Source organism: Sebastes umbrosus, chromosome 21, assembly GCF_015220745.1.
Source record: "Sebastes umbrosus isolate fSebUmb1 chromosome 21, fSebUmb1.pri, whole genome shotgun sequence".
NCBI classification, from domain to species: domain Eukaryota; kingdom Metazoa; phylum Chordata; class Actinopteri; order Perciformes; family Sebastidae; genus Sebastes; species Sebastes umbrosus.
The window spans coordinates 7,540,045-7,560,761 of record NC_051289.1 but is presented as its reverse complement, the minus strand read 5'-3'; the positions used below and the strand labels follow the sequence as shown (position 1 = coordinate 7,560,761).

Sequence of the window (20,717 nt, the reverse complement as noted above, 5' to 3'; positions counted from 1 at the left end):
TAGGGTTAGGGTTAGGGTTAGCTGCTGAGATGTTGAAGGGTTAGGGTTAGGGTTAGGGTTAGGGTTAGGGTTAGCTGCTGAGATGTTGAAGGGTTAGGGTTAGGGTTAGGGTTACCTGCTGAGATGCTGAAAGGTTAGGGTTAGGGTTAGGGTTAGGGTTAGGGTTAGGGTTAGCTGCTGAGATGCTGAAGGGTTAGGGTTAGGGTTACCTGCTGATATGCTGAAGGGTTAGGGTTAGGGTTAGGGTTACCTGCTGAGATGCTGAAGGGTTAGGGTTAGGGTTAGGGTTACCTGCTGAGATGCTGAAGGGTTAGGGTTCGGGTTAGCTGCTGAGATGCTGAAGGGTTAGGATTACCTGATGAGCTGTAGATGCTGAGATAGATGCCATGGCAGGGAGGTAACTAAGGTAAGGGATTACTAGGAAATAAACAAAGACTTTTTTTTTCATTAAAATTGTTACATTTCTGTTACATAACCCTCCAGCTGTATCTCTCCGAAAACCTGGGAGGAGACTCTTGTCTCACTCCTCTGTCGGGCACCGGGCATCGATGTGAGGGTGGGGATCGAACCCTGCTCTGCCGCAGCCAGAACCGAGAACTAAGCAACCAAGCCACCAATGCCACACACACTGAGGACTGTTCTCTTCGTATATTTGACTTTGTCATTAAAGGCTGGACCGGAAAACTGTCTGCGCCACATAAGAACCGAACTCAAAACCTTCAGCATTCCAACCATATATCTACCACACTGAGCTATCTGATCAAACACACTGAAGTAGTGTTATGTTTTGTATTTGACTTCTTCATTTGAGGTTAGACCTGAAAACTGCCTGCCCAACATAAGGATGGAACCTACAACCTTCAGTATACCAACCAAATATCTACCAGCTGAGCTACTTCACATGATATACTTGATATATGTTTGGTATATGTGTATTTGACTTCTTCATTCGGTTGATAGTATGTAGAAAAAAGTGATAAAAAAAGTTATAGTAAAGTATGTGAAAAATAGTCATTAAAAAGTCATAGTAAAAAGAGAAAGACAACGGCTAAAAAAGAGATAAAAACTTCAAGTGGTAAAAAGTCATAATATTGTTTGTTGAAAGTTTTTTTTCAAAACGTTATAGTATAGTATGTCAAAAAAAGTGATAAAAACGTGACAGTATAGTATGTCAAAAAAAGTCATAAAAAAAGTCATAGTGTAGTATGTTGAAAAAAAGTGTTAAAAAAGTCATATTATATTATGTCGAAAAAAATTATAAAAAAAGTCAAAGTATAGTATGTCAAGAAAAACTTTCAAAAAATGTTATGTCAATGTTATTATAATTTCCCACATATTTAACCATATTATTCCAACTAATTCCAACTAAAACCAAATTGTTGATTGGTTTACTATCATATAAGATCTTCACCATTCAGAACCTGTAAAAAGTGATGACTCAAACATTAATTGATTATTAAGATAATTCCAAATTAATTTCCTGTTGATCGACTAATCGACTAATCTTTTACCACACCGAATATCCACACTTTCAGCAGTAATTTGCGGAAAGAAAATAAAGGAGGATGTGTTTGTTTTATTTTAATAATACAAAACTGTGAAACTTTAAACCTGAATAATTTCAACACACAACATTTTGTACAGTCTTTCCTCCAGATGTGTCTGAAATCTCATTATAAAAAGGCTATTTTTCAATGTGTTGGAATGTTCACTAAAACAAAAGGCAAATATTCCTTGGTGTAAATCGTCCACTTTCTCTGACAGTGTTTTAGAGGAACTAGTGTCCTCTCAATGATGTGTCACAATACTTTCACTGACTCTTAGTTCCTGATAAAGCACTGATGCTTTGCCCAAGCAAATAGTGCTATCTGCCCAACGGACAGAGATTACAGCACTCTTGGTTCAGTTTTCTGGCATGAAACGTGATCCTCAATGAGCCGTTAATGTTTTGACACGACTGATTAACTAAGACTCCCCCGATTAAAGCAACGTGCAGAAGGAAGTGGGATCTTGGGGGGGGTTGGGGGAGATCTACATCTGTGACAGCGTGTTTGTGTGTGGAGGGGTGGTTGAGAGGGTGGCGGGGTGGTCTCAGAGGATAGCCGTTGTCTTTCTCAGAAAAGTGAACTTGTCTCACCCAAGAGACAGATGAGCAATGTGTTAGGGCCTTGTGGTTTATGGACAGAACACAGTTCTCAGGCTGCCGGGGCTTTCACTGGAATAAAAGAAGAAACTCTTTACTCAGAAATAACTGACAGTTGTGCCAGTTCACTGTGGCACATACTGTAATAGTCCAAATGTCAAACTGTCAACACATCAGTCAATGTGGGTTTAGAAAAGGCCTCATTAGGTAAGCGGAGGCACATTTGTCCTACAAAAATGTTTCAAACCATTTCTACCTCTTCATATCCTGTCCTAAAATATATATTTACTAGGCCCGTCAAAGTTAAAGCGATAATAACGTTCATTTTAACGCCACTAACTTCATTGCATTAGCCTAAGTTCTTTGTGACTTTTAGGTTGTAGCGGGCTCAGTTATAAAGCTAAATTGAAATTACTGGTATGAAACCAGAAAACCTAAGGGATCCATTGGTCCCAAGCATGTTTGTGGCGAAGGAGGTTAAATAACGCTCCAAACTTACGCTACATTTTGGCGAGGACAAACTGGCATGGCCATTTTCAAAGGGATCCCTTGACCTCTGACCTCAAGATATGTGAATGAAAATGGGTTCTATGGGTACCCACGAGACTCCCCTTTACAGACATGCCCACTTTATGATAATCACATGCAGTTTGGGGCAGGTCATAGTCAAGTCAGCACACTGACACATTGACAGCTGTTGATGTCTGTTGGGCTTGAGTTTGCCATGTTGTCATTGTTTTGTGTTGTTAAAATCTCCCTTTAAGGTACATTTTAAACAGTTAAAAAATGTGTGATTAGTTTGCGATTAATTGCGAATAACTATGGACTATCATGCAATTAATCAGGATTAAATATTTCAATTTAATATTCAGCTCCTTTCTGCACGAGCTGTGACAACGTAAGCCACACGGCGACGACTGTCCTAAAGACCTCAAAGCGATCGGGGTCATGAGAAAGAGATGTTATCTGCGAGGTGTTAACCAACTTCATCATTCACTTCCTCCACTGCCTGAATGTCCTCGCACGGCTGTCCTCATAAGTTCCTCTGTTAGGGGCCCATGTGTGGAGGGTACAGTGGACAGTTTACGGACAAGTACAAGAAATGATTGCCTTGTTTTCTACTGATGCTGTATGCATAAGATCTGGCCAGAATCTGTCCTTGAGAAGAGAGAAAGTGAAGCCAGTTCCGTGTTTCACAGATACCTTTGAGTTTAGCAGCCAGGATAAATCAATATCTTCTTCTGTTTGCAACCGACTGATCAATAACACTACATTTGATATTGAAGAGTTTGTTCTTGACCTTGGAAACAACAATTTGACAAACAATTCTCAATTTTCTTGTTGTTTCTATTTTAGGTTTCAAACATCTTGTGGCCTTCCTAAGCGGATGGAGTCGCTCAATTACCATGGAGATGGTTTCAGTCACATGCCACAACTGAACTATCTCCATGACGACTGAGCAACTCGTTTTTAATCAAACACTAATTTATTTTCTATTGATGGTTTGTAAAAGAGAAAATGTATAAAAAATATACACATGGGTGTCAAATTAAGGGAAAAACCTGAGTGGAGCAACATTAAAAAAATCCAGATGCTTCCATGCAGGGCACTAGGGGTCACTGAATGGTTTAATGAGTATGAAAATGACATGATTCATATGCAGAGTAACACATGGTAACAGCGGAAGAATCAGTTTCCCAAATGGGTCGATGCAGATGAAGTGAAAATGCATTTCAAATGTGATTGATTTGTGCACAAATGCAGACGCAAAAAGGGAAAAGAAACACAAAAAAAGGCAAATATCAACATCTTTCATGCTTGATGCTCTTCGGAGCATTTGGGCAAAAACAATTCATGTCTCTGAATTGAATGAGATGCTTCACTCTGTTTTCTATGAACGTATCTCAAAATTAAATAACAGTAGAATAAAATGCTTGGCTGCCTCACTGTAACTCCACATTAATAACATTGAGAACAGTGTTAGTGTATAAAAATAGAAATATAATCTATATTTATGCATCAGTTCATGTCAGTTAAAACATTGTCTGATTCATGTTATGAATAATCTTTATTCATAAAACGGAAAAACATTTCCAAAAGAAGTTATCCTGTTCAAGCACCATCCTCAATTCTAATATCTAATATCAAATCTAAATCCGTAACACAAACTATTTTAAACAATGTTTGGCGCAAATCATGATATAAAGGAGAGTAGATCAATCTATACTTTTGTTATCCTGATTGTCGTACTATAATTTTATTGTGCTCTTCATGAGGTTTTTCTGTATTTTCTTCCCTGTTAAAAGGTTGTTTGGGCGGAGTTTTTCCTCATCTGAAACGAGGGTGTCGTAAATTGTACAGATGATATTTTGAGGCAGATTTGTGATTTGTGATATTGGACTCTATAAATCACATGGGCTTGACTTGATTAGAGAATAAAATTAATTTCCTCCAGTATCAATCTGTAATACCATCTGGGTGTAAAGTGCAGTTTGGAGGCTTGGTGCACCTTTTTTTTTTTAACTTCATCACAAGCCAGGAGCCACGCCTTTAAACAGCATCATTTTCAGGTCTTATGAATCTAAAAACTCCTCAGAGGAACGACCGTCTTGTTGTTAGATTAAATACAACAGCCCTCCCTGAGAAAGAGTTCATTCATCTGGATATCAGCGCTGTCGTCTCCGCCTGCAGCAGCTGATGCTGCAGGATGAGTGAGAGCCTCTGCATCGAGGGTCACGGTGGGAGATCAGAACAAGGTTACCGCTGCCCACTGAGAAGTTGTCACGGTGACGAACAGGCAGCTTTTTTTTTTGTTGAGTGTTGCATCCTCTAACCAGATTTAAGCTGCATTCATTCATTAGATAAATGCAACACAAGCTATGGGGGCAGCACTTTCCCATATTTTACCTCGCTCTCCCTCAAGGACTTTAAAATCCACCCCAAGATTAAACCACTTTATTTCCTCCCTCCCGTTTCCTTCCTCTGTCATGTCTGTTAGTGCAGTGATGCTGCAGAGGACACACCCAATCCATCCACACTCTGCTGCCGCTCTGTCTTTGACCATGAGAAGTTCTCTGCTGATAGTGCTGCAGTGCCCACCCAACAGTAGCCCCCTTCTCACTCTAAAGCACTACTGGAGCCAGGAGAGGGAAAAAAAACTAAAAAAAAACAGAAAGGTTAGCTGACTGAAAATGAACTGAAAGGGTATTTCTGTTCCGTCTTACTGAAGGAGAGTAAAAAGCTGCGATGGAGGGAAGGAATAATGGATGTTGATGAAAGAGAGATGCCCACTTGTCACTGACATCTCCACAAAGATGTTTCTTAATGAGCCATTAACTAGAATAGACGTAGAGTGGTCACAAAAAGCAAAATGAGCTCAAATGTAGAAGCACATTCAGTGAATATGTAACAAATGCTTAAATGGATATTTTTCTTTATCTGTTTTCTCTAACAACCTATCTTTCATGAGGCTGGAACTGATCTATTCAATCTTGTTAATGTTGGCTCATTACTGCTTCATGAAATAGTTCAACATTTTGGTAAATACACGTTTTCTTACTACGTCGGAGGAGAAGATTGACACCACTTTAATGTTTGTGCGGTAAATATGAAGCTACAGCCAGCAGCCGGTCAGAGCAGTAAGAGTGAACCAAAACAGTAAAGTTGCGACCCAAAAACCGAAACAATGAGCTTAAAGACGCTAAAATGCATACTGCCAAACTCTTCCTAGTAGCAGAGGTAATTTCAAGGAAAATAAACTGCCTCTGTGTGTGTCATTGTGTGTATTTAATCAGGCTGTGAGATCTGGTGGTTGAGCATGAGAAGCTGTATTTCACTGCTTTTCACGAGAAGAAGAAAAGAAGCTTCCTCTCAGCCACCCGGAGACGACGACGACATGAGATAACAGATCAAACCCGACAAGGCGCGTTGTAGAAAACAAGAGTTCTCCTTTTAATTCCTCCAGCCACATCATACTGTCCATTTACAGTACTGACCTCCCAATTTAAATTTGATTTTGCAAACATCACAGTTTAAAGTTTTCAAATGAAAAATACAACACAACTATGAAAAAGAATGCACAAATTAAAACCTATAAAAAATATAAACAGTACTCTTAAATCTCATTTCGACAAGTACCATTTCAATAACAAAACATTTAATAATGCACAATAGAGCAGACAAATTAAACTGAACCATTAGTTTTTTTTAAATAGAAGGAAAAGACATCATTTTCATCATGCAGAGGATGTAATATTAAATAACGAATCAAACAAAAATAATATATACTTCTCTATATATCTCTCTCTTTTAAATTTTCAAGTCAAAACACTCCCGTCCCTTATAGAGGGAAAAACAAGTTTAAAAACACCAGAGGATCCACAATGCTTTCATTAGCTGCCATTGTCGCATGGCCTTTTATCGAAAACATTACATCTCAGCAACATCTTTTTGGCACAGAAAAAGATGTTCATAATGGCAGTAGCATTTTGCATTATAAAAGAGGGCGGAGCTGTAGCTCTTTTTCCATTAAAAAAATAAAAAAAGCAAAAACATTCTGTGCACCGACATCAGTCAGGAGAGTGGCGTCTCCCCCCAGCAGGGTGTGAGGCAAGCAGTCGTAGAAAGCTCAGTCTACTGCAGCATGCTCTTGATAGTCTTGTTGGTTGATTCATCGTTCAGATGCTTGGTTGTGTACCTGCAGGTGAGAGAAATAAATCAGTGGCCAGATCACATCTTCCTGCACATCCGGATCGTTTACTTAAAACAATACCTCACCCATTTGTATATAAATTACTCACCCCGTTACCGTGAATCTGTGAAGAAAACTTCAGTTGTGAACGAGGAATACAAAAACTGAGAAGAGTCTTGGTGAATTGAATTAAATGAACTATGTTAAAGTCACTAAAAGGAACATTTAACTGGCTATGAAATAGTCTTAATTTAATACTGATGCACCTATATGACCTACATAAGTAAACAAGACCATCAGCGAGAAGTCTGGCTATTTCTAAATAGTTATTCTTAATAAGAAAATTAAGTAAAGCAGAAAGGTGGCACGGGGGAACCAGAACCAGGACTGAGCGGGGCAGACTGTCAGACCCTGCTGCAGTAAAATTAGATGTTTTCTAAAGGGAGTCTGGTGCTCAGAAACACTACCGCTTTTGTCCACAGGGGCCGCCAAAATCAACACAAAATGAGTAGTATAACCAAAGTGTCATTTATCCAGTCGTATGCTCACTCCTTCCCAAAACACATGCACATTAAAATCCTTAGTATTTAAAACACTTCGGACGAGTAGTGCACCTGCGCAAGCGTGAGATTTTTCTCAGTTTTTTGATTCTCTGTTAGCCGTGGAAGCATGCAAGAATTCAAGTTAACACAGGGTGAGTTATTGATATACAAATGGTCATTTTGTGGGTGAAGTATTCCTTTAAGTAAAAGTACCAATCCAACACTGCAAAACACACGGCTGGATGGATGGATGGATGGATTGATAGATTGATAGATGGATAGATGGATAGATTTCAGTTTACTTTCATGTACGATAAAGAAAAGCTTCATATCCTCACATCTGAGAAGCTGCAACCAACACATATTTAACATTATTGCTTAAAAAATGACTTAGTTCTTCTACACAAATTAGCATTCTTTTATTCATTTTTTCAAATATATTAGATCATTTGAACTCTTTGGGCCTCAAACTGTCATTGAAATAAAACCATCTGATGGGAAAGCTCTCTTTCATGTAACTCAGACATCTGAAACATGAAAAGGGGCCCGAAATACACACTGCTTTTCAAACAAGCACTGGGAAGCACTGCACTATAAATCTATAATTATGTATTTTATAATCTTATATTTTTTATGTAAAATCTTGATCTGAAAAGTAACAGGTAACTATAGCTGTAGTGGAGTAAAAGATTAAATATTCCACTTTTAAATGTAGACTAGTAAAAGTATAAAGTAGTATAAAATGGTATCTCTAAGTTAAATTTACATTTATTTAAGTACAGTACTTGAATAAATGTACTTAGTTACTTTCCACCGCTACATACATCTACTATATTTTGTCGTCTTCTGTCGGATCAGAGATGAAACCAATAAAAGAAAAATATTTCTGTGACCGGGTAGCGCCGGCCTCAGGCCCCGACACAGAGATACAGATGTGAGGTCACTACAGGCATGACCCCGTCATCTCGAGCAGCTGTGAGCGTTAGGCGAGGCGGGTAAAAAATTGGGAGACCGTGAGGGAGGACGAGGTGTCAGATGTAATCGGCCTTTCTGGAGAGGCTTCGACACCCAACCCGGATCTGGCACAGAGCGCTCACAGCTGACCGAGTCCCTGCTGGACTGAGCAGCGAATGAGTCACTGTGAAATAAACCAAGAGGTCTGTCTGCTGCTCATGAACAGGCACCAATATCATTCAACTCACAGCATGAGCAGCCTGCTCCTCTCTCAATGAAAGACCCAACTGTAGCCACAATCCCATTACATGCTGGGCTGTGGGGGGAAAACACAATTTGATTTCAACATGAGCTTACCTGAGAGCGTTGAGAAGGCCTTCTACGCTGTTCGGAGGCTGATCTTTGAGGACTTTGATGCAGCCTTTCATCTGAGGAAGAAGAGACACACTGTCAGCTGTATATGGCAAGCTGTGAAGTGGGATAGTGGAGCGAACATGGCCAGTGGTGGTGAATTTACTCAAATACTGTACTAAAGTACAAATCCAAGGGACCATTTTATGCTACTTTAAACTTCTACAATTATTGTACTTTATACTATTTTCATACCCATCCTGTTCAGAAAACATATGAATGATGAAATCATGAATTTGAATGTTTCTGATGCTGAAGTATTTCTTTATGTGTTCCTCTACTTCTTCAGCTAAATAAACTATTTAAAAAGCTTTTACTGCAGTAAAGAATCTGAATGCTTCTTCCACGACTGAACGTGACCGTACTCACGTCGATTTTGGACGACTTTGCAAAAGCTCCTACAGGATGGACGTAGTCGTAGAGGATGATGACCCCGACCATCACCCGGAGGCAGAAAGACACCGTCTCCTCACTGGTGAACCGGCTGCGGTACTCCCTGCAAAGACACGACGAAGGGATTAAACACGAGATCGTAAAGAACGAGAACTGAAGCCGCTCTTAGCGATGCAGGAAGTCACTTACGGTGTTTCCAACATGACTTTACAAACACTCGCCATCGTGCTTAAGCAGTCTGTCGTGTTCTCAATAGGCAGGTTCTTGTTCTGTAAAAAAAAAAGACAGACGGAGAAATGAGAGGATGCTTTCACACATCTGTTTCAAAGTGTTCACTGCTTTCACCCGTCAGTCTCACCTCTGATACGAACTTCGTCGTGCCGTCACTTAACGCTTTCAGCATGGGCGTGGCATCGGCGTAGAACAGAGATATCCGATTGGCCAGTTCATTGTTGACTTCATTCTCACCCTCCGCCTGAAAATCATAAAAAAAAAAATTTAATTTTATTGTGAAACTCTTTTCTTTTTTGCAAGTTCTCAGGTCAAAGGTCAGGGTCAGCTACAGGACAGAGACCCTGGAGCTCATGAGGAGCTCTTGTGTCGGTCTTACCCCAAATAAGTGGATTGATGCGTTTACAGAAACATAATATATCCTTTCCATGAGACAGATGAGTGACGGGCTTTAATAAAGCTGCTGCTGTGAACTGCTCTTTACTGTGAAAAGACAATTCTGTTATTAACATATATAATGAGATACTTCTATTTGAAACCTCTTAAGGAAGCATGAAACATAAAATGTTGAAACATTAGAAGTTGTGTTTGGCGTCACGCTTGCCGTTGTCATGCAGCTCCGGTAGATTGTACATTAAAGGAATTTAATAAGTGAGAAATAGTGATGTAAACCACATCAGCGAGCCCTGCTGCTCCTCCCGGTTCCCCAGCTGACTAACTCATCCTGCCGCTTTATAGTTTCAGACTGAGCGAGACATTGAAAACACCTGGCGGGTAACAAAGAACAAGGTGTCTCTTGAACAGTCTGTTCTAAATTTGTCTGCGCATTTAAATAATAAGATCCTTTCTTGCCTTTTTTTTTTCTCCACGAGAACACTGACAGAATAGGAATAAGCTCCCCAAAAAATTCAAACCAATTCATGTTTTAACAAATGATGACATATGAGCTCAAAGACTTTGTTACCGCGGGGACAGATGTGTTTCATCTCAGATGTCTGAATGATTCAGTTGTCTGAGCGGTGACTAAAATGCTGCCGTTGTGTGAGAGGACGGCTGCCGGAGCGTCTCTCAGCAGTGACAGGTCCTAACGACAACTTGTCTGGGCCCATTTGCCTAATGGCACATTCTGGTTTGGAGAATAAAACCTCCTGTCAGACGGTCAAAACTAAGAGCGGCTCGCAGAAACATTGAAATCTCACCATTTCCTGCATTAAAGTATCTTTTAAATGTCCTTGAGGCTGCTGAATAAAGAAGTATATCTGGTGAAGTGCTGCATGCATGATATAGGAGAGTGGATGTGTCCTTGAATTTCATGTGAAAGCTATTGTCTGCAATCAATAAAGTGAACATCCAACACTTTAATAGAATCGAGTGAGATGCTTCATTTTTAAGGCACTTAAACCACAAATAATAGAAGGGACACTGGCAGGTCTCGGACTTTTAGGGCGCTAATTTGCCTTTTAGATCAGCCGTAAACAGGAAGTCACGTGGACTAGCCCGTAAATCATCGATTGGACAGTTTTGGTGATGTCATCCTGCATTATCAGCGCTACATGTATCCATGTGGGGGAATCACATTCTCTATTTAAACGCATCTGAAACACTGACTAGATTAGGGGTTTTGTCTTTGGTTACATCTACTGCACTGTCTCCACATTGACCGGGAGTTTCCTCTCTAGAGGGTTTGGGCCACGCTACTGATTTGGGATCAGTTTCTGCCGCCACGCGCCGCTGCCCGACACTTTGTGCTCCGAACTCCCTGAACCTCCCCGCGGGGCTCCGGCTTCATGTTGCGAGACGCTTCCTGCCGAACTCCTCCTGACTCCCGAGGGCTCTAACAGTCTGCAAACTTCATCCATCACCGCTGCTGCAGTCTGAACTGAGCCGGGATTATGATGAGAACTGATGGCTTTAATCAACATCAGGTCGTCTTGAGTATAGATGAATCATGAGGACGAACATTTTTGTGTTTGATCAGGGCCAACAGCATGGAAACATTAAAGGAATATAAAATCACAAACTACTTGACCACTAAAATGTTACTGTTTTTTTAACAATGATCATAGACTGTATATAAGACGTGGACGTAGTCGTCCATTGGTTTGTGGACTGACGTTTTGAAGCCTTGAGTTCAGCATTTTGGCCGTCATTTTTAAGTGACAAAAAGGTTATAATTAACTGTCATGAACAGAAAACATACTCTGAAAGGGTTAAAGCTGTAAGACAAAAATACAGACAACTCCCAGCTGTGGTAGCTGTTAGTTAAATGTTCACCTGGGGTGTCATGTAGTTGATCACAAACATTGATTACAGCCGCTGAGAGAGAGGAGAGGGACATAATGTGCTCACCGGTACATTGTTGATCCGCATCCGGCTCAGGGTTCTCCTATAGTAGCTGAAGTCATTCTGAATGGCAGGATTTGTCATCTGCAGTAAACAGACAGACAAACAAACAGAAATGCATCTTAATAGAGACACAGAGTTTTCTCTGCATGTCTGTAGGCGGCACCGCCTGCAGCGGGACATTCAGCTCTGGATCAAACACGCCATCGTCGTGACACAACGTTTTAGCCAACAAGGCAGAAACGTAGCTTTGGGGGGAGAAATTACATGAAAAGAACACGGATACAATTACAGTTTTATTTGCTGAACTGGATTTGAATCCTCTGACACTCATCCCCCCTTTTTACATCCACATCCCCGCTCATCCTGTCAGGAACAATTTGGTTATTTTGCTGTTACAGTCGGGCTGTGCGTCAGTATAGTTTGTGACAAGAGGGTCAACGATTAGAAAGCTGACAAAAAGGTATAAAGGGTCTCATTAAGGAGTGTCGGCCCACTATCTGCTATTATTTTAACTTACAGTCTCAGATAAAAGACCACAGGAGTCAGTTAACAAAAATATAAATCATCTGGTTTCACGTCAAACAGAAGCCGGCCAACCAGAGAGCTTCTTTCAAACGTCACCACCAGTGAGAGCTCATCATGTGGTTAATTATCCTCATTCCTGTATGAGCCTGTCACAGTCAAAGCTGCACTGGCAGCATGCTAATCCCGCTACAATAGACTGGTACTCGGTCTGTGTCCACTGTGTGCACCGGGAGAGACAGGCTGCTTCGCTAGGGAGGGGCTGCACGCCGCACAGACACTTTAACTAGGTCAGAAGCCCGTGTATGGGTGTGAAAGATTGATGAATAGGCCTGGCATGCCACCTTGCACCCCCTACCTTCATGTTTTGTATCTTGCCAGCCTGGGTAGTGGGCACTAATTGGGACGTCGCAGCAAATCGCTTGGGGGTGTCGGGCGTGTTTTTTGTATCTAAGGAGCGAGGGTGTAGGGGAACCAGTTCACCCGCTGTCTAACCACATCACACAATTATGTTTTTGACAATGGGCATCCGACCGAGTCCCGCGCTTCACTCCTGGTGTTTTCTGGATTGCACATGAGCAATTTGTGTCTTAATTCAAGTTCTTAAACTTCCCTCCCTCCATTATTTCCTAAAAACCTGCCACATTATGCGGAACTTGACTCAGGACAACAACAATCTGCAGACCTCTCTCCCCGCTATAACCCTTATTAGCCATTTCACTGACATCCACTGTATTGTAAACAGCAGAGCAGTATCTGGATTCTAATTAAATGCTAATCACGCGCTCACTGGCTGCAGTTTATAATTGCAGAGCTAAAAATCAATTCGGGGGCATCAGCAGCTTGTAGGGCGACTGAGAGGTCTGGTTTGTATCACAGGTTTATATCTAAAAGGTGAGTTTGGGGTTTAAAAAGCAGAAACTGATACTTGGGGTATGTTAAAGAGGGAGAGGCGGTCGTACTTTAAGCTCATCAAAGCGCAGTGTGAAGTGCAGGATCTCGGCAAACTGCTTGGCCAACGCCTGCTCCCGCTCCAGGTGCTGAGTGGGGTCGTCGTAAGTCTCGCTGGTCAGAGCTCCCAGCAGGCTGTGCAGCGCCGCCTCTGTGAGAAAAAGAAGAGATATATCGGTGTTAAGAGGTGCAAACGTTGTCAGAGGGCGGCCACAAATACATCAGCCTTTTTGTGGAAAATACATATATGGTTCATTCTGTAAGGACCCTGGTGAACCTTGGACCGTGCTGATGTGTGTAAAGTCTTCCAGGTCATCAGTGAGAGAAGCTGAATAATGTTTCACATTCAGGTTTTTGTCATTCAAGCAGCCAGTTAACAGCTGAAGTATCAGCTCTACATGCAAAGATGCAAAGGTCAAGAGAAAGAGGAAATACTGCATATAGCATAAAGAAGTGATGAATATTCAGATGTAAAACGCGAGTCAATAAATCAAGTGACTAATATTATAGAGCTGCAACTAACAACTACTTTTCATCATCGATTATAACAGCAAATAATCACAATTAAAAGGCCAAAACAACTTAACGTTCGACTAACACAGATTTTGTCGACTAATCGATTAGTTGATTTAATCGACAGATCTGTAAAACTGAGTTTCTCCACAAAGAATCACACAAAATCACCACTTTAAATCTTGTGTTTACCAGAGATGTGCTCATAGGTTTCTTGAAAATAAGTCATTCAGTATAAAAAACGACTAGTCGACTAAAGAAATCTTAGTCGACTAAGAACAAAACGACCGATTAGTCGACTAATCGTTTAAGAGAGAGCAACCCTAATTAATTCATTATAAAAACAACAACTTACATAACTGATAATTAATCATCATGTGAAACATTTGCTGGTTCCCACTTCTCAAATGTGAGGACTTACATCTGTTTATATTATTGTAAACTGAATAGCCTCGAGTTTTAGAGTTAGTTGGATGAAACAAGCGTATTGGAGACGTCTCCTGGTGCTCTGAGAAATTGAAACAGAGTTTTTTTGACAGTGTTTTTGCCATTTTATGGCTTAAATGATTATCGGTTCATTGGATAAATAATACACAGCTTAAATCGAATGGCAATGATCATTAGTTGCAGCCCAAATTCATAATAATTAGGAATAAATTGCATTAGTCAATATTGTAGTCAATGTGTTGGACTAGGGCTGCTACTAATGATTATTTTCATTGTTGATTAATCTGTTGATTATTTTCTCGATTAATCTATTAGTTGTTTGGTCTTTAAAATGTCAGAAAATGGTGAAAAATGTTGATCAGTGTTTCCCAAAGCCCAAGAAGACGTACTCAAATGTCTTGTTTTGTCCACAGATATTTGTCAAAGATATTCAGTTTACTGTCATAGAGGAGTAAAGAAACCAGAAAATATTCACATTCAAGAAGCTGGAATCAGAGAATTTAGACTTGTTTTTTATAAAAATAATTACTCAAACCGATTATCAAAACAGTTGGCGATTAATTTAATAGTTGACAACTAATTGTTTAATCGTTGCAGCTGTTTGTTGGACAGAAAACTTTACAAGCCAGTAGAGAAGTCGTCCCACCAAAGTGCCAACATCCTAAAGACTGAAACTGCTGTTAATCCAGATCTGCTGATTATTTATATACATGTAAAATCAATATTATTTATAAAGTCCAAAATCACAAACGTCCCAAATATGGAGTGTCTACGTTGTATTTTCATTTTTGTTGTTACTCCGTACACACAATATCTATTGCATGTCTGTCCGTCGTGGAAGAGCTCCTCTGTTGCTCTTCCTGAGGCTTCTTCTATTTTCTTTGCCCTGTTAAAAGGTTTTTTTTGGGGGAGTTGTATCCGATGAGAGGGTCGTACTGTAAAGGACAGAGAGTGTCGTATCCTGTACAGACTGTAAAGCCCCCTGAGGCCAATTTGTGATTTGTGATTTTGGGCTATACAAATAAAATTGACTTGATAAAGAAAAACTCCCTCCAAAAAACTCAGGAAGAGCAGCAGAGTGATTCTTCTTCTACGTCTACGACGGATGAGGCCAAAGAATGAGCCCCTAAAGTGGATCATAACACAGTGAGATATGTGATCAGTGTACTGTGTCAGCCAGCTGAAGCATCCTGATTAGGACAGAGACAGATAATGGGACAGCGGTGGTGCCCAAACTGCCCAGGGCCCAGTGCCAGTCTGAGAGGAGGAGGAGAGGGGAGGCAGTGGGAGGGGCCGAGAGGCTTTCCTGCTCAGATGCAGATGAGACATGGGACTAATTATCTCATTGGCATGAAATGGGGGAGTGGGGGGAACGGGATTTCATTCAAGCAGGATTACACTCATTGTTTTGACAATAAGTAAATACAAAGCCTGTGCCGTGCCTTGACATAGCAGCATACCCACAGACCGATAACAAGGCACGCATGAGGAGCACCGGCAGGGAAATGAGGAAAGTGTAATGTAGTGAACAACTTCCACACAAGTAATATTATTAAACAAACATGTCTTGTTCAAGTTAAAAAAAAAAAAATAGAAAATCTTTAAAGCCTAGAGGGAATATTTATTTATAGATGCAGACGGTGTTCAGCATTCAGTCTAGACGCTGAAGAGCAGCTTCAATAATGACATAACCCAGACGAGCTCCACATCTGATGCAACCAAATGAGCTGCTTTAGATAGATTTATTCAAAGTGTACTTTATAATTCTTGTTGATTACACATGTCGATGAGCATGTCAACATAACCTAGAAAAGGGCAGATTCAGACAGAGGTCTACTTAAGATAATCGTGAGGGGACTTTCAGGAGACGGACAGCGCGCTGGCGGTGCACTGCAGTAAATTGAGCACGTTTGCCGTCCAGTAATGACTCCCATCTGCTTGGGCCAGCGTTTGCAGCGAAGCGGCTGATTAAAAATGGCCTTAGTGGTGCAGTTTTTTTTAACCCCCCCTCCCTCCTCTACATCCCAGTCAAAACAGAAGTTAAGATGGAGCTGCTTTCAGGCCTTCAGAAGCGAGCCACTCTAGTATGTGGGGAAGTCGGGGCCGGGCGGGGCGGAGCGGCGGGGGGGCGGGATGTCTGATCTCATCAGGTCACGGCAGAGCAGGCGAGCAGAATGCGGGCACGTAGGCGCTTTACTCGCCGAGAGGGGAGGGTCAGAGCATGGCGGGACTTTAGTCTGGTCTACAATGTGTGACGGACCAGACTGACTCTGAATCAGATCAGTTTCTTTCAATAACAGTAAAAACCTATAATCAATGAGGAGGAGGTCTGTAGCTAGATAAATGTGTTATGTTACATCGGCAAAGTTAAATTTGGGTGTCAATGCTAAGAACTAGTAGTGGGAGCAGGAGAAAACTGTCCCTTACATAACTTGTATAACTGATTAAAAGTCATTCATCAAGCAAAAATGTCAAACATTTGCTGATTTCAGCTTCTAAAATGAGAAAAATTTTGCTGCTATTCTCTGTTTCACATTCCTGTTAAGGGAATATTTGGGGGGTTTTGACTTTTGATCAGTCAAAATAAGAAATTTTAATATATCACCTTGGATTCAAGGTAAATCTGTAGTTAGAAACTTAACAATTTTCTGTCAGCAATGTTTAATTTAAGTCATATTAAGGTGGCAATGCAAGAACTAGTAGTTGGAGCAGAGGAAATCCATCCCTTCATTTCATATGCAAAGCTAATTAATTACTTTTCAGCTATAAAAAGAACTACTATTGTACTTACATAACTAACTAATCGTTTCTCTTAATGTGAGAATGTTGCTGCTATTCTCTGTTTCACATTCATGTGAAGGGAATATTTGGGGGGTTTTGACTTTTGATCAGTCAAAATAAGCAATATTAATATATCACCTTGGATTCTAGGTAGATCTGTAGCCAGAAAATGAATAATTTTCTATGAGCAACATTAAATTGAAGTTATATTTAGGTGTCAAGGCAAGAACTAGTAGTTGGAGCAGAGGAAATCAGTCCCTTCATTTCATATGCAAAGCTAATTAATTGCTTTTCAGCTATAAACATAACTGACTAATCGTTTTTCAAATGTGAGAATTTTGCTGCTATTCTCTATTTCATATTCCTGTAAAGTGAATCATTTTGGGTTTTGACTGATGGTCAGACTACATATGCAATATTAAGATATCACCTTGGATTCTCGGTGGGCCTATAGTCAGGAAATTAATCATGTTCTGTCAGCAATGATAAATTTAAGTCAAATTTGGATGTCAATACAAGAACTAGTAGTTGGAGCAGGAGGAAAGAGTCCCCTCATTTCATATGCAAAGCTAATCGACTGACTAAGCTTTTCAGCTATAAAAAACAATTAGTGTACTTACATAACTGACTAATCATCTCTCTTAATGTGAGAATGTTGATGCTATTCTGTTTCATATTTCTGTAAAGTGAATATTTGGGGGTTTTAACTGTTGGTCAGACTAAACATGCAATATTAAGAGGTATCTGTAGCTAGAAAAAAGAAATAATTTTCTGTTAAGCTTAAGTTAAATTTGTATGCCAAGGCAAGACCTAGTAGTTGGAGCAGGAAAAATCAGTCCCTTCATGTGATGTGCAAAGTTAATTAATAGACCAAGCTATACAAAACTACACTATTTATATAAGACAAGTCATTTATCAGGCAAAATTATCAAACATTTACAGGTTCCAGCTTCTCAAATGTGACAATTTTGTAGCTATTCTCTGTTTTATAGTGCTGCAAAATAAATACTGAGGGGTGTTACACTGATAAAACAAGCAATATGAGGATAACAACCTAGATTTGTGGTAGTTTTGTAGCTAGAAAATGTATACGGTTCTGTTAGCGATGTTAAATTTAAATCACATTATGTGTGGCAATGCAAGATCTAGTAGTTCAGTCACTTCAATTCAAATGCAAAGCCAATTGCATAATCTTCCCTCCATAATATCTCCCATCCTCGGTAGTGGAGCTCTGCAGATCCACCAGCCTGTAGTAAAGGACTTTAAGCTTCACGCGTATCAGGCAGGACAGCCGGCCGCGGAGGCCATCGCGGCCCCTGAAGCCTGAAGTCAAGGCGGTGAAATAGAGCAGCAGCCGAGGCAAGGAAGGCTGGGAGGTGGCCTACTTCGTTACATAACAGCCATCGCCGGGCTTCTGCCGCCCAATGCTCCCATTGACTACCTTCTCCACCGCCACTGGGATTACGTGGGGTTGAGGGCGTCGAGGCGTGGCGGGCTCCACCTCCCCCTCTACCCTGAGGGTCATAAGAAGATCAGGGAGCAGTAAGCCTGCTCCCCCTTCCCCCTTGTATCCATGCTAATTAAACAACCTATAGGCCCATCCTACACAGAGGTCAGTGCACAGTGCAGCGCAAGCAGCATGTTGAGAAATGCACGGCTGTGGGGGTTTTCAAAGCATGTTTATGTAAGGCTGGGGTGCATGTGCGTGTGTGTGTGTGCGTGTGTGTGTGCGTGTGTCGCATGTCTGTTGACTTTTGCAGCTCAGCAGTCAATATTGCAGATGCACATGCAAACAATTAAGGTCATGTATGGAGGTTGTGTCTATGTGGCACTGCTACTACACAAGACCTTTTACATGAAGGACGTCTGCCTTCGTCCTTCACGGCATCACGTCTGGCACTTAAATGATAAACTGCACTGAAACTGTTGACAGCTCAACTTATTGCATATTGGGATTTTGCAGTCACACATACGGTTGCTTGTGTTTGAGGAAAATCTCACAGGACACCTGAGCTTGTTCAACTTGAAGCTGTGAGTCGGAGTCTGAGAACCCACTCATGTAATTTATAAAGGTTCCTGTAAAAACAGAACAGACAGACACGTACCTAATCTCTGGGAGAACTGATAGAACTTCTTCAGTTTCCCCACCAGGGGAACCACAGCCGCCCACGCCTGGTCCTGTAAGCCCTCATCGTTTGGATTCTGGATCGCCTGGAAATACAAACACCAAAAAAAGACTGTTAGTCTAAATCTTACAGTAGATAAAAGTTTGTAAAAGTTGAATACAATTTAAGGCACCTATAACTGTGTGTAATGACACTTATCTAGGGGGACTCCATCGACTCTACACATCAAAGTCTGTTTACAGGTTTTGGGGAGTTCTACTACTGCGTATGCTTCAGAGGGGGCTAAGCAAAGTCTGATAAATTTCCTCAAGTGATGTCACTTGAGTCAGCGTCGGTTGGGTATGAAGTTTAAAGGTGAAAAACATCAGGGGATGTGGAGTTAGAAAGACAGATGTTTTCCAGACCTTTGCAGCCTGCTGCTCATCTCAAGGGCTCATACGCCGCTACTAGCATAACACACCTGAATCTCTGATCAAACTGTCTGCAGCTGAGTTGCATTGTGGGTAATGTAGGCGTCAGTTTGTCAAGGAATTAAAAAGATGATGAATTTGGTTCTGCTGTATTGTTCTTTTTAACTGTCCATGATGATGTTATAGGAGTATTATTTAAAAAAGGAAAAGGTTCGTCTCTTTCAGATAAAGGAGATGGAAACAAATATTCACTCTGAAAAATTTAATAATCTGCCGATTTTTGAGGCTCCAGAAGGACCACTGTTGACCAAAATAAAGGGATGCCAATACTTCTATAGTTGGAAAATAAATGTAAAGTTTCTCTGGTGTGTTATAGGCTTCATTTATATTCCAGAGTTTATAAACAGACTGAGGCAAGAAGTCAGACTCTTGTAATATACATTTTTTTTTTACTTCTTTTATCTCTGACTCAAGATCTATTTTTAGAGGATGATATAGCCAAGAGGACACATGCAATAAATAAAAGACAATGCAACATATGATGCAAATTACTGAGCCCAAACCTGATAAAAATAGTAACACCTACACTCCTCATGAACTCTAAATAAAGTCACCCTCTGAACTCAAGCAGCATCCCTTCTATGCCCTTTCTGCACAGCAGTCTGTCCTACGGTAACTCTGCAGCAGCTCTGTGTCTGCCAGTCGGAGGTGGGTATTTGTATCAGGTGTACCTCTCTGATCTCCTGCCCGGCTCCTTTGTACGCCTGCAGCTCGTCCAGGATCCCCTTAGCGTCCTTCAGCACCACATCCACCTGCTCCCACACCTCTCGCTCTGCATCTGTGGGCTGGGCGTCTGCAGAGGATAACAACAACAACGAGGGTGATTGGAAGTTCGTCCACACTCACACTGGACTCAACATACAGTAAAAGGCCGCTCTAGGAACCCCATTACTCTTCCGATATAATAGAAAGTCTAATATGCAACTTTCAATTATGCAAATGAAAGTTCAGTGAAATAATCTCATCTTTCCAGCGCTTCTCGTTTAGTTTTGACGCCACCCACTTTCCTGGCTGAGAGGAGGAAAATGGAGCAAGATAAGAGAAGACAAGTGAAAAAGGGTTATGCACACTCTCTCTGGGTGTAGAGACGGTTCAGTTTCAGAAGGTGTTTTTTTATTTATTTTGGTTTGAGAGAAGTTGCAATGAAGAACAGTATGAACCTTTCCCACCACCTGAAGCAAGAACACCTTGCCAAGT

The 20,717-nt window shown here is 40.9% G+C and overlaps 1 protein-coding gene across 3 annotated transcripts in view; it reads right to left on the bottom strand.

Moving 5' to 3' along the window:
• Nucleotides 1–6,066: 6,066 nt before the first annotated feature.
• The window catches only part of fam49bb (family with sequence similarity 49 member Bb), a 38,108-nt gene continuing 23,457 nt past the window's right edge, over nt 6,067–20,717 (bottom strand). For all 3 annotated transcript variants that reach the window (XM_037757243.1, XM_037757244.1, XM_037757242.1), the window contains 9 exons: nt 20,192–20,313; nt 19,030–19,135; nt 13,195–13,334; nt 11,714–11,791; nt 9,492–9,608; nt 9,323–9,402; nt 9,110–9,236; nt 8,687–8,757; nt 6,067–6,839 (listed from right to left, as the gene is read on the bottom strand). In XM_037757243.1, the coding sequence (XP_037613171.1) occupies nt 6,776–6,839; nt 8,687–8,757; nt 9,110–9,236; nt 9,323–9,402; nt 9,492–9,608; nt 11,714–11,791; nt 13,195–13,334; nt 19,030–19,135; nt 20,192–20,313 (905 nt within the window). In that variant the 3' untranslated portion in view covers nt 6,067–6,775. The remainder of the gene's footprint in view (nt 6,840–8,686; nt 8,758–9,109; nt 9,237–9,322; nt 9,403–9,491; nt 9,609–11,713; nt 11,792–13,194; nt 13,335–19,029; nt 19,136–20,191; nt 20,314–20,717) is intronic.